Source organism: Leuresthes tenuis, unplaced genomic scaffold, assembly GCF_036924035.1.
Source record: "Leuresthes tenuis unplaced genomic scaffold, fLeuTen1.0.hap1 SCAF_17, whole genome shotgun sequence".
Lineage (NCBI taxonomy): Eukaryota > Metazoa > Chordata > Actinopteri > Atheriniformes > Atherinopsidae > Leuresthes > Leuresthes tenuis.
In genome coordinates, this window is record NW_027325371.1 from 2,543,034 (window position 1) to 2,555,687 (window position 12,654).

Consider the following 12,654-nt stretch of genomic DNA (forward strand, 5'->3'; position numbering starts at 1 on the left):
CTGACTGTAAATCATTCAAAAGCATGTCTAATTACCCTGAAACACAGCAACAAACACTAACTTTAAACATATTCAGGTGACTGTTCAGCTTTTATTCTGTGTGATGGACTCAGTGATGGAGGTGTGGACCAGAGAGATGAAAAAAGCTCTTAAAAAGGCTCCATATGTATCCATAGAGATCAACATTTCAGCTTCAAGGCCCTCCTCAGGGTCACTCCTGGGAAGATAAAGGTGCTTCTTTGTTCTGACTCACACCTGGTGGTTACATCATCACCTCTAAAATGAACAGGAGTCAAAATCTGTTCATTAATAAACGATGGATTAAGACAACTTATTGCATATGTAGCGACTCACTTTGCTGTTCATTTGCACATCCTGACAATACTCACACCATCCAAACTGCATTTTTCTTCTCTTACGTTCATATTGTTCGTTTACATGGTGTTTTTGACTTGATACTCATTTATTTCTACCTATATTTGTCATTACCCCACATTCCTTACCCCACTTATTTGTCTCAGAAAGAGGCCAGAGGTGGATCCACCCTGGCAGGTCATTACATCTACATTACTGGAGATCTCCAGTGGAGGATTTTACATGGTGCCATAGCCACAAATGCCTATTTATCTGTTTTTACTCAAAGTGTTTTAAACGAGTGCCCTTTCTGTGGTTTGCCAGAAAACATTTTTCATGTTTTTACTGAGTGCAATAGGTTAACAGAGTTTTTATCGTTTTAACTCGTGTTTTTAACCTATTTGGTGCTACTTTTACTGTCCCTGGTTTTATTTGTGGTGTCAGATATAGAAAAACTGAAAAACAAAAGTGTCAACTATTAAATTTTCTCGTAGGAGAAGCCAAACTGTCGATATATCTGAGCCGCAGAGACAAACTGCAGGGAGGATCGACCCTGGATGCTGTGACTCTGTGGAGTTAAAGCCAGACTGAGGCTGGAGTTTTGCTTCCACAGAGTCACCGGCAACATTGCTGAATTTGCACATCACTGGGTTTGATTTTATGCCAGGTGGCTGAAAAAGAACTACAATTTGCACATTTTCTAAAATAATTTATTGATCCTTTTATTGTTGAGTAAGTTGTGAAATGTGTTTTCATAAAGTGTAAATAAAGTGCTTAAAAATCATCTACATTATATAAATCTATATTCAGACCATGTGGTGAGAGTTTTCACAGGATGAATCCAGTAAATATCCAACTTACCTCCTCCTGGAGGGATAGTTACCTTCTCAGTCCCAATGCATCTCAGAGAGGAAACGGGATGATTAAATTCAACTAAATGTGCTGCTGCATGATCAGAGAGACACAAAACAGCTGAACAGACAAGCAAAATGAACACAATTCAAGACAAAATGACTGGAAAGGGCTGAGAGAGACTCAAAACAACAGAAGAATAAGAGAAAATTATGAAAAAGGGGTCACAAAACAACACAAAAGAGGCTAAAAATCATCACAATACAAAAAAACGGCCACAAAGAAGCATCTGCCAGAAGAGCTAAGAAAGTAAGAAAAAGAGATGAATAAAGAATAAGAACAGAAACGAGAACACAAAGAGACACAAAGTGATTTTAGAGACGTGAAAACAGTAAAAAGTTACAGAAAAAGACACAAAGAAATGTGAAGAATTGAAAAAAAACCTTGAAGATGAGACAAAACTATCAGATAACGACCACAAAGAGACACAACTTCAGATAAAATGACTGGAGAAGGCAGAAAGTGTCAGGAAACAACAACCCAGAGTGTCACAAAACCACTGCAGAGAGACAGAAAATCACCAAAATAAGAGACTGAACTGCCCCAATATTTTCAAAACAAGCTCTGAGATCTAAAAAGAAAATTATTTCCAGAAAAACAGCTCAACAAACTCTGAAAGATGAGTTTCAAAGAGAAAGGTTTCAAAGTTTAAACCTTTCTGCTCTCACTTCATCAAACACACCCAAATCTGTCATTTTATCAAACTTTGATGAAATAATATCAACCAAACTCTTGCTAATTAAGGTAAATCTGCTCGTGGTATCAAAGGATCATCAGTCGTCACTTCCTCTTTGGCAGAACTTCAGCTGCTGGACTCGTCTTTCTCCTCCGGGACTCTCACCGAGCTGAGAGGAACTTCTTCTTCTTCTTCTTCTGTGGTTCAGATGCTGGAGGATGACACCTGAAACCCAACAGTCCAGTCCTCCAAACAAAGACTAAACCTAAAAACAAAGCATGACTGAGTTGGTAAAGCATAGTATGTTCTCTGTGTTTCTGCTTTTTATTCTCTTTATTAGTTCTGCACCTTTTCAACATTCTGTGGTAAATTATGTGCAATCATTTGATTTCTTTACTGTTTATTTCTTTAGCTGATCAGCATAATTTAAGACAGATTTTATCCTTTATGTCGTAATTCAGTCGTCATGACTTTTCTGTCAAAATCCTCCTTTTTTTAGTCTGCAAAAGTGATGAAAGCGAGGACTCTTTCTTTAATGTTTGGGAGGATATGAGTATTTTTAGCTCTCTGAACAGATCTGTGTGGAAGTCACTGTTCTCTCTAATGATCCACAGTGAGAGACAGCAAATCAGAACATGAGCTGATGAATAAACACAACGATCATCTTAATATCTCCTCCACAACATGTAAAGATAAAAGCCTGAATACGACGCTTTCAGTGAAGAAGAACAAACACAAAATGTGGCGTCAGTGATGGAAAAACAAGCTTTTCAGCTGCAAATAGAACATTTATTGAAAGAGTGCAACAACAGTGAGGAACTCACAAAACGGTCCAATGATCTGAGATTAAAGTACGATGATACGTCTCAGAGATTATTGTGTGTGTTAGACAGAGCCAGCGGGCCCCTGAGCACAAGAAGAACCATGAAGAAGACCCACGAAGAAGAACCATGAAGAAGAACCATGAAGAAGGCCCCTGAAGAAGAACCATGAAGAAGGCCCCTGAAGAAGAACCATGAAGAAGAACCATGAAGGCCCCTGAAGAAGAACCATGAAGAAGAACCACGAAGAAGACCCCTGAATAAGAACCATGAAGAAGAACCATGAAGGCCCCTGAAGAAGAACCATGAAGAAGAACCATGAAGAAGAACCATGAAGAAGGCCCCTTCTGAGTCTCCTGCAGTTATTGTGTCCGTTCGTGTTCACTTTTGTATTTAGTTTTGAGTCTTTTGTTTTTTTCAGGGTCTCTGCATCATTGTGCTCGTCTTCAGGTTAATTAATTATCTTTTTTAGGTTTTTATTAGTCAGTAATTTAAAATCTGTCTTCTGTCTCTTTTGAATCTGTTTTACATCTTTACTTTACTGATTCTGCTTCTTTCATTTAGTCTCTTTGTGGTTGTTTTTGTCAGTTTGGAGACATTTTCTTTGTCTCTGCCACTGCTTTTTATCTCATTTTTCTCTCATTTTTCATTGTTTTGCACGACTCTTACATCTCAGGGATGTTTTCTGACTTCCTGAGACCTCTCTGTGTTGCTGTTTCGTGTCCGTTTGAAATCATTTCGCATCTCTTTGTAATCACTCGTTGCCTCTCTGTCTTTGTATGTGTTTTAGGATCGTTTTAGATCTTTTTTTACATCATCTCCTTTGGGATACATTTTTTCATCTAACTTTTAATCTGTGCAGACAGATAATCTCTCTGCTGCTGTGCTTCACTTCACTTTCAGATTTTTCCTGCATCTCTGTGGTTGTTTGGGGTTCATTTCTTTGTGTTTAGCTTCCATTTGTGGCTGAACAGGAAGTTCTTTCTTTCTCAGGGGCCCTCCCTCTGTACCTGTGACCCTTTTAATAACTACTTTTCCTTTTGCCCACTTTGACGCGTGTCAGTGATCTCTTTCTTTGTGCTTAGAAATAAACGCTGATGGCAACTTGTTATTGTTGACTTCTTTCTGAATCATCGCAGACCTGCTCTGATTTTTCTCCTCTCAGAAGTGGAAGTAACTCTGCTTTGATGGAAAAAGATCTGCAGGAACATTTTCCTGCTGTCTCTGTTGCTTCCTGGTGAGCCGATGCAGAATCGTCCTGTTTTAATCTGCACAAACAGCGGCTTCAACAGAGCAGACATACTGATGGATTATCCCGTGTCTGTGAGCCTGATTTTCACCCCGGGGAGGTAATAAAGAGAAAACTGTGGCTGTTTGAGAGCAGGAAATGTAATATCTGTCAGTAAAAAAAACAAAAAAGGAAATCATCTCAGCTGTGTTGTGTAGCTGCTCTTTAATACCAAAAAAGTTCATGAAAAGAAACTGTAAAGAGTCTGGATGTAAGAGAGTAAAGCCCACAATAAAACAGAATGAAGGCACAGAGTGTCCCAGCTGAAGGACCCGCTCCCATCTGCAGGCTGCTTCTTCTTCTATGGTCCGTTTTTCCAAACCTCCTCTCCAGAAATGTAGGTGGCTTTGACATTGAGGGCGTCATCGAGTAGAACCAGGTCTGAAGAACATAGGAGGCATAAGAACAGGTGGAAAGGATTCACACAGCGGTTCACGGCACAAACACACTGAGCCATGTTGAGGGGAGTGCTTTAAAGATGGCTGACAGAGCACTAAAAGGAGGATCCAGCAGAGCCTGCTGCAATGGATTTTTCACATGACAGTTACTGCACCCAGAGAGCTTGTTAAAGGCTGAAGGAGGATCTGACCTGCATCTGAGCCGTAGTCCAGCTTCCCCTTCTTGTGGCTGATACCCAGAAGCTGAGCCGGATGAAGCGTGGCAGCTTCCAGAGCCTCCTCCACACTGCAGCCTGGAAACAGGGAGGAAGGAAAGTCAAACACCTGCAGCCACCTGTAAGAAATGTACCTGTAAAGTATGACCGGATACACTTTCTCCTCCTCCAGCTGTCATCTCAGCATTTACATAGTTATCAGTCTCTTTCTTCTTGGATCTGTAAGTAAATCTACCCTCCTCCTGGCTGCCAGGACTGAGGCAGTCAGTAAACATGGCAGAGCAGCAGGTTTTCAGGCTAAGTGTCCAATAAACCAACCTGAGGCCTGTTTGAAGTGGCGTACACACATGTCCATGGTGGCTATGCTGCCACTCAGCGTCTTAGTGCCTGAAAGAGAGAGAGAGTGAAGTTATAGTCCAAATAAAATGCAGATATATGAGTTAACTGAGCAACCGCCCCATGTCTGAGCTCCTGTTTCCATCTGTCAAGTTGGAGTTTCCATCCATGTCTATTAGATTCCATCAGAGTCCGAACTACACATGAATCTGGACAAAGTTTGGCCTAAAAGGCAGAATCTGATAGAAGTTGGAACCATGAGCGCAAACGATGCTTCAAACATGGAGGCTGCTGCAAAGTATGGAAATACACGAGTGCCAATAATTAAAAAAACATAAACATATATGTGCACAAAAAGAATGAATTAATGTATCTTTTTTTTTTTTACATTTAATTGTTCAAGAATTCAAGACATTTATTTTTGTCTTTATTTAAATAAAGTGTTGACCTCACTGCCCTCAAAGCCATGTTTCCTTAAAGCAGCCATATTTAATCATGTTGCTATTTTACATTAGAGCGTCACGGGGTCGTTTTTATTTGGATGATTCCATACGCAGCGTTTCAAAAATACCGTACGGTCAACTTAAGACCATCTAATATAATGTAATAAGAACATAATCCTAAAAATAAAAAGATGTTTAGATGCGATGTGTTTAAATGTCGACCTGCCACGTATGCATGGAGACCCTGGATCTCAATGACCTGCTGGCCCAGAGTGTGGCGCCCCGGAGGAAGCCCCATCGCTGTGATGGCGTCCGTCACCAACACCAACCCTGGAAGTCCAAAGAAACATGTCACACTTTGTTTTAAAGCAGAGGCCAGTTCTACGGAGCAGGATCAACACATCCAGGGCATCTTCTGCTAATCTGACTCTCTCTGACTGCTGCTACAACCCTGCTTATCAACCCTAGAATCATGTAATCTGTAATGGGCATCAGATGACAAAACAATTATTTGCTTTAATCAGGCTGAAAGTTACAAACTGGCTGCATTATTTTTTCAATTAGTCATCAGCCGAAAACACGAATGTGTAAATTAATAAGTTGATCTGTCACAGCCACATCTTTAAAGCACTCAACTCAACATTACTCTCGGTGTGTTAGCGTTACATTATCGCCATGTTTCTGATAAAGATGGAGGTCTCCAGGTCCAACTGTTTAATGAGGTTAATATATCCAAAATATGTTTAAACGCAGTAATTAACGGTCCACATGCATTACTACGAGTTACGCTGTGCACATCTCAAGCTTAGTCCATTACTGTTGATGAGAAACCATCGTTTGCTAGCATCTGCTGCTAACTTACTGCTAACTGCTAACTTACAGCTAACTTACAGCTAACTGCTAACTTACTGCTAACTTACAGGTAACTGCTAACTTACTGCTAACTTACAGCTAACTTACAACTAACTGCTAACTTACAGCTAACTGCTAAACTATTTCCCTCTGAGCTCTGTCCTTTTTTCTGTTTTGTCCCAGTTAAATGTGTTTTTTCCCTTCTGTTTTGGGCTTTTGAAGTCATGTTTTGCATCTCCTCCACACCACAGTTTCCCTCTGAGTTGATAAAGTCTATCATTAACCTGTAATGGACAGGCAGTGAGATCTGATTAACTGACACGTTAGCCTGAAGGCAGATCGGACCTGAGGGGTGAGCTCGGTGTGCGATCCGCAGGGCGGCGGGGTTGGTGTGGATCCCATCAGCGATCATGCCGTAGAACACCGTCCTGCCTGCAGGGACCTGATCACTGGTCAGCAGCCCCACGATACCCGGGTCACGATGGTGGAACTGGACCAGAACACAGACATCATCCCTTTTATTACTTACTAAAAAAGCTGAGCTGAGTGATGACGGGCAGCCAGAAATGAGCAGATGGACATAAAATCAGCAGAATGTTGTGGCAGTGAATCTGCCGAAAGGAAGGAAACTGATGTCTTTGTGTCAGTTCAATCCAAACAACTTAAAGGAAAACTGCTGCTGAATTAAAACTGATGTTTTTCTCATAAAAGTGTAAGTTGTGGCTCTACGAATCACTCACGGGCAGCATGGCGTTGAAGAGGTGAGTGATGAAGGAGGCTCCGAGCTGAACGGCCTCCTCAGCCTGCAACAGGTTGGCCACGGAGTGACCTGCAACAACCAGTTCGCCGACGTTATTCACATTACACCTTCTGGAAAGGTGCAGGTTTAAATGGAAACAAAATGAAAACTATCTGAGGTCAAAGTATGTAAGAAATTAAAACCAAGAAAATAGAAAAATATTTTAAACTAAGTGAAGAAAAAACACAAAGCAGGAATTAATTCCTATAAACAAAGCTCACCTAATGACACGGTGATGCCTCTCTGGCAGAGCTCCCTCACCACCGATTGGCTACCAGGCAGCTCAGGAGCCAGCGTCACCATGACAACTTTGTCCAGGCTGCCGTAGGCCTCCATCAGGTCCTCGATCCCTCCTGAATGGAAGGTACGCAGGTACTGTTCTGGGTGGGCTCCTTTTTTCTCCCTGCTGATGAACGGACCCTCCAGGTGGTATCCTGCACAGAAAGAACAAAAGACTCGATATTTCTAAAGTTTGAGTCAATCTGCACGAGTGTATCCAAACCGCAGACTGTAGCGCAGACTGTGGGGCAGACTGTGGGGCAGACTGTAGCGCAGACTGTGGGGCAGACTGTAGGGCAGACTGTGGGGCAGACTGTGGGGCAGACTGTGGGGCAGACTGTGGGGCAGACTGTAGCGCAGACTGTGGGGCAGACTGTGGGGCAGGCTGTGGGGCAGACTGTGGGGCAGACTGTGGGGCAGACTGTGGGGCAGGCTGTAGGGCAGACTGTGGGGCAGACTGTGGGGCAGACTGTGGGGCAGACTGTAGGGCAGACTGTGGGGCAGACTGTGGGGCAGACTGTGGGGCAGACTGTGGGGCAGACTGTAGGGCAGACTGTAGGGCAGACTGTGGGGCAGGCTGTGGGGCAGGCTGTGGGGCAGACTGTGGGGCAGACTGTGGGGCAGACTGTGGGGCAGACTGTGGGGCAGACTGTGGGGCAGACTGTGGGGCAGACTGTAGGGCAGACTGTAGGGCAGATCTTAGCGCAGACTGTAGGGCAGACTGTAGGGCAGATCTTAGCGCAGACCGTAGGGCAGACCGTAGCGCAGACCGTAGGGCAGACTGTAGGGCAGACTGTGGGGCAGACTGTGGGGCAGGCTGTGGGGCAGGCTGTGGGGCAGGCTGTGGGGCAGACTGTAGCGCAGACCGTAGCGCAGACTGTGGGGCAGACTGTGGGGCAGACTGTAGGGCAGACTGTAGGGCAGACTGTAGGGCAGATCTTAGCGCAGACTGTAGCGCAGACCGTAGCGCAGACCGTAGGGCAGACTGTAGGGCAGACTGTGGGGCAGACTGTGGGGCAGGCTGTGGGGCAGACTGTGGGGCAGACTGTGGGGCAGACTGTGGGGCAGACTGTGGGGCAGACTGTAGCGCAGACCGTAGGGCAGACCGTAGCGCAGACCGTAGGGCAGACTGTAGGGCAGACTGTGGGGCAGACTGTAGGGCAGACTGTAGCGCAGACTGTAGGGCAGACTGTGGGGCAGACTGTAGCGCAGACTGTGGGGCAGACTGTAGCGCAGACTGTGGGGCAGACTGTAGCGCAGACTGTAGGGCAGACTGTGGGGCAGACTGTAGCGCAGACTGTGGGGCAGACTGTAGCGCAGACTGTGGGGCAGACTGTAGCGCAGACTGTAGGGCAGACTGTAGCGCAGACTGTGGGGCAGACTGTGGGGCAGACTGTAGCGCAGACTGTGGGGCAGACTGTGGGGCAGACTGTAGCGCAGACTGTGGGGCAGACTGTAGGGCAGATCTTAGCGCAGGCCGTAGGGCAGACCGTAGCGCAGACTGTAGGGCAGACTGTAGGGCAGGCTGTAGCACCAGAAGCTAAATACATGCACCTCTACCGCTAAAGTAACTTCTTACCAAGAACTCCAGCCCCATGTTGTCCTCCGTTGTGCACTTTGATCTGAGGCAATACCTGGAACACACAGTTGGATCTAATGAGCAGCAGCTTCACTTTGAAGACTTTACATGTAGAATAAATGTGTTTCTTTTTTTAAATCTGCACCTTGTGGTAGACGTTGGGCGGAGAGGTGACCAGCGTCGGACAGAAGGAAGTCACACCGTGTTCCAGGATCTTTTTGGCCACCAAAGACACTCCAGCAGTGACGTCCTCAGACGGCTGAGAGAAGTCAATCCCGTAACCTCCTGCAGAGAGACGCCCTTCAAGATAAACCACTCTCCACCCGACAAAAACAGCACTCTGTTTACACACAGTAATCTAGTTTCTATCCAAACTGGATCAGTGCTGGCAGACTCTGTTAGATTGCTTTGTCGAGGAGACAGATTTCACAGCATTCTTACGTCAGCAGTGTGTGCTGAGACCCAGAATAAGGAAAACTTACAGTTATCTGTCTGCAGAAGAACAACAATCAGATCTGCCTCTCTTTCCTGACATTTCAAGCAGATTAAATAACAACAATCTTTAACCTTTGCACTTCCCCTTCTGAGGACAGGATGAATTAATCTGTGATGGAAAGTTCCCGTATTCCCGTTTGACTATTAGATGAACGACTGCCCCGTCCAACAGAGAACATTTACAGTAAGATTACCTACCTGCCTCACTTAGGAAGGTGATAAACTGTTCTGTCTCAACCTGATTGGTTAAAATCTCATGGTTTCTCTGTTTCAAATCCATAAATGTTCACATGAACAGGGTAAAAATCTGACTGAAACTGAGACCAGTGCTTAAACATCTCTGCACACAACGCAGTGCGTTTGGCTTCAGATGGATAAATAGACCCTGTTAAGTCTATGACCCCCGACCCCACGAGAAAACGCCCACTCCTCTTTACAAATCCTGTTAGTTTAACTCCTGCAGCACACAGCCAGTCATCAAAAGGTGCATTTTAACGGTGAAACAGTGAGTTCTGGCAGCTCTGGGTCGGCTGCAGAGATATAAATTCCCTTCGGGGATTAATAGAGTATCATTGAACTGGGCTGGATAAGGTCTAAAAACATGGAGTCCACTATTCTTGTGGTGGTTTGGGTTAGAGTAAAGGGCTCGGGAATGCATTATGTGTGCATGTGTGTGCATGTGTGTGCACGTGTGTGCACGTGTGTGCATGTGTCTGCTCACCATTGATCTGTACATCGATAAAGCCCGGGGCGATGATGCAGCCTTCACAGTCCACACGCTGGTCAGCGTAGCCCTGCTCATCAAAGAACAGCTTCTCTGGATTTAAAATCTCCCCCTCACGCACCCACAGGTCCTCCCTGCACACACACAATGATCCAGGTGCATTCTGGGCCACCGACTGAAGCTCTAACCCAGTACATCTCGAACAGATGCTGACACAGCTGTGCTGGAGCCATCTCAGTCATTTCATTAACTTACATTGACTTCTTGGTGACTAACGCAGCTTTAACTGAGCTTTTTGATGTCTGAAAACCTGAATTACGCTTAAAGAAAGCTGCATAACCGTGAGCTGTGATGGTTTAGTCACATGCTTTGTCCTGAGCTTGTGTGTGATGTGTACCTCTGCAGTTTATGGTCTCTCAGTATTCTGCAGTTGACGAACTGAGTGATGGGCGCGTCGGACACCGATTTATTGGACGGCATGTCTGTTTCTGTCAGCAGGCGTCTGAAGACAAAAGAAAACGCTGTTCGATAACTTCACCCAGCTTCAAAGAACTGAAAGACAGAGAAAAATAAGACAAACGCTGATCTTTACCTGCAAAGATCACATGAAAAGGCTGGAAACTTTGACTTTTTATTCACTACATGATGTGTTATGATCATTTTTTAATCAAACTTTAAGAGTTTTGCTGCTTTAGAACAGATGTTTACTGCTACACCTAAGAATAAAATGTCAGAATAATTCATTAGTTTCTGTTTCCTCAAGGCAGCCAGACTTTCATCTAATCTTTAAAGCAACAGTTCTCCAGCTTTCTGAAGCTCTTTCACAGTTTTTCTTTGGACATTTTCTGCTTTTTCACTCATTTTCAGTCCTTGTACCTGAGCATTTTCAGAGGAATGTGTTTTTTCTTTGTTCAGCCACTTAACTCTGAGCTATGAACCATTCAGGCAGAAAAAAGGCTCCTAACTCAAGGGATGAACCAGTGTTGTGTCGACACATAACAGTCAATTTAGCAAAGAAGCCATTTTAAACTGGATCTTTAGGCACTTTGTCACAAAGACACATCATTTGTTCCCATTTCTTTAGTTGCATCTATGAAAAACAGCAAAGATAACAATTACAAATAAAGGTTTACATTAACATCAAATGTACTGAGATAAGTGACACACCCTCAGAGACAGTAACAAGTCCAGCGCTGAATTACAGTCTGATGTTATCTGTGTGGGTGCAGACTTTGACCTCTGATCTGGCCTTTGAGTTTGCATAAAGAAAAGATGAGCTCTAACTCGAGCTATCTCTGTCTGAGTGCCTTCTTTATCGTTTCTGGATCTGTGTTTTTGCATGAGAGCGCACTGCACCAAACTCCATCTACAAAACAGTCGATTTAAGGCCCTTTTGGCTCTGTCCACATTTACGTACCTTTACTGAAAAACCCGTGAAAACCCAGAGAGTTACTGCGGTTGCGTTCCCTCGGCATGCACTAAATCCAAAACCCGGCTCTTATTCTGGGATACTTTTAAGTTGTTGAGTCATCAAAAAGACGCTCCCCGCAACACAAACGCAGCCGTCAGCGACATCCCGGTTCAGTTCCGGCTCTCCTTCAGCTTTTTATCAAAGAAACGACCAACAAATCGGTGTTTTTCAGCCTGATTGGGGCTGAAAGTGTTCGCAGAGGAAGAGCTGGGCTGACAGAAGCAGAGGAAGCGGATAAAGTCATGTGATGCAGCAAGTCAGCTGATCAAAACAACACAGGATCGCTGACACGCTTTTAACGGACCTTCTGGAGAAATAACGGCCTGATTCTGCGGTTCTGAACAAACATTTCAAAGTGCATATACTTAAAACTCAATCCCACACTTCTGAGGATTGTAACGAGTCTAAAAGCACACTTACTGCTCTTAAAAATGCTGAATTTACTGTGATTAATGGGAGGAAAAACCCACCAAAAAGGACATTTTCGGCCACACGCTTGTTTTATTGAACCCAGAATGAGCGACTGGTCATCGTGCTGGTTCCCAGCAGCATAAACAGGACTCAGCCCACTCCCTCAGACACTTTTAAGTTGTTTCCCACACAAGACTTACAGGCCCACAAAGAGAAGTCTGGTACATTAACTTCTAAAGACTGCTCCAAGGAGCGCGTGCTGCTGTGCTGAAGTAACTTTGGTTTAATGGTTCACCAGCATGACATGAAGTGAAACCTGCTTCCGGGGCTGACCAGCAGAGTGAGCTGAAACACAACTTTTGCAGCTCCCAGAACCCGGGGTTTTCTGTCGGATAATTAAACAAAGCTGACCAGTCATGATTAAATATGTATGTAAAGAACACCAGCTCACGCGCTAACTGGCTGCTCGGATAGAGCTGAGATGTTAGATGTGGATGAAAACACAAAATACTCAAACATTGTTAGATTATTGTTTCTCATCTTCACACAGGACACAAACATAACTGCATATTCAGCTGTTTCCTGCTCCACGATGAAGACA

General features: G+C 44.4%; 1 protein-coding gene across 2 annotated transcripts; it reads right to left on the reverse strand.

The window, feature by feature from the left end:
* Positions 1–4,197: 4,197 nt before the first annotated feature.
* On the reverse strand, positions 4,198–11,860 carry amdhd2 (amidohydrolase domain containing 2). 2 transcript variants are annotated; one of them, XM_072369451.1, is made up of 12 exons: positions 11,589–11,860; positions 10,569–10,673; positions 10,169–10,305; positions 9,098–9,237; positions 8,953–9,007; positions 7,316–7,528; positions 7,036–7,124; positions 6,641–6,785; positions 5,666–5,773; positions 4,983–5,051; positions 4,641–4,742; positions 4,198–4,432 (listed from the first exon to the last, which is right to left on the reverse strand). In XM_072369451.1, exons 2-12 carry the CDS (start codon positions 10,649–10,651, stop codon positions 4,353–4,355), a joined length of 1,221 nt encoding a protein of 406 aa, XP_072225552.1. In that variant the 5' UTR covers positions 10,652–10,673; positions 11,589–11,860; the 3' UTR covers positions 4,198–4,352. The 2 variants fall into 2 exon arrangements, with proteins under 2 accessions (XP_072225552.1, XP_072225551.1); XM_072369450.1 differs by having other exon boundaries at positions 10,569–10,723.
* Between the last annotated feature and the right edge of the window lie 794 nt (positions 11,861–12,654).

Coding starts and splice junctions, on each gene's coding strand:
- amdhd2 (XM_072369451.1), bottom strand. CDS start 10,651: ATGCCGTCCAATAAATCGGTGTCCGACGCGCCCATCACTCAGTTCGTC. Junction 10,306..10,568: donor AGAGACCATAAACTGCAGAG/GTACACATCACA, acceptor GTGTGTGTGCAG/GGAGGACCTGTGGGTGCGTG. Junction 4,433..4,640: donor GGACTACGGCTCAGATGCAG/GTCAGATCCTCC, acceptor TATGTTCTTCAG/ACCTGGTTCTACTCGATGAC.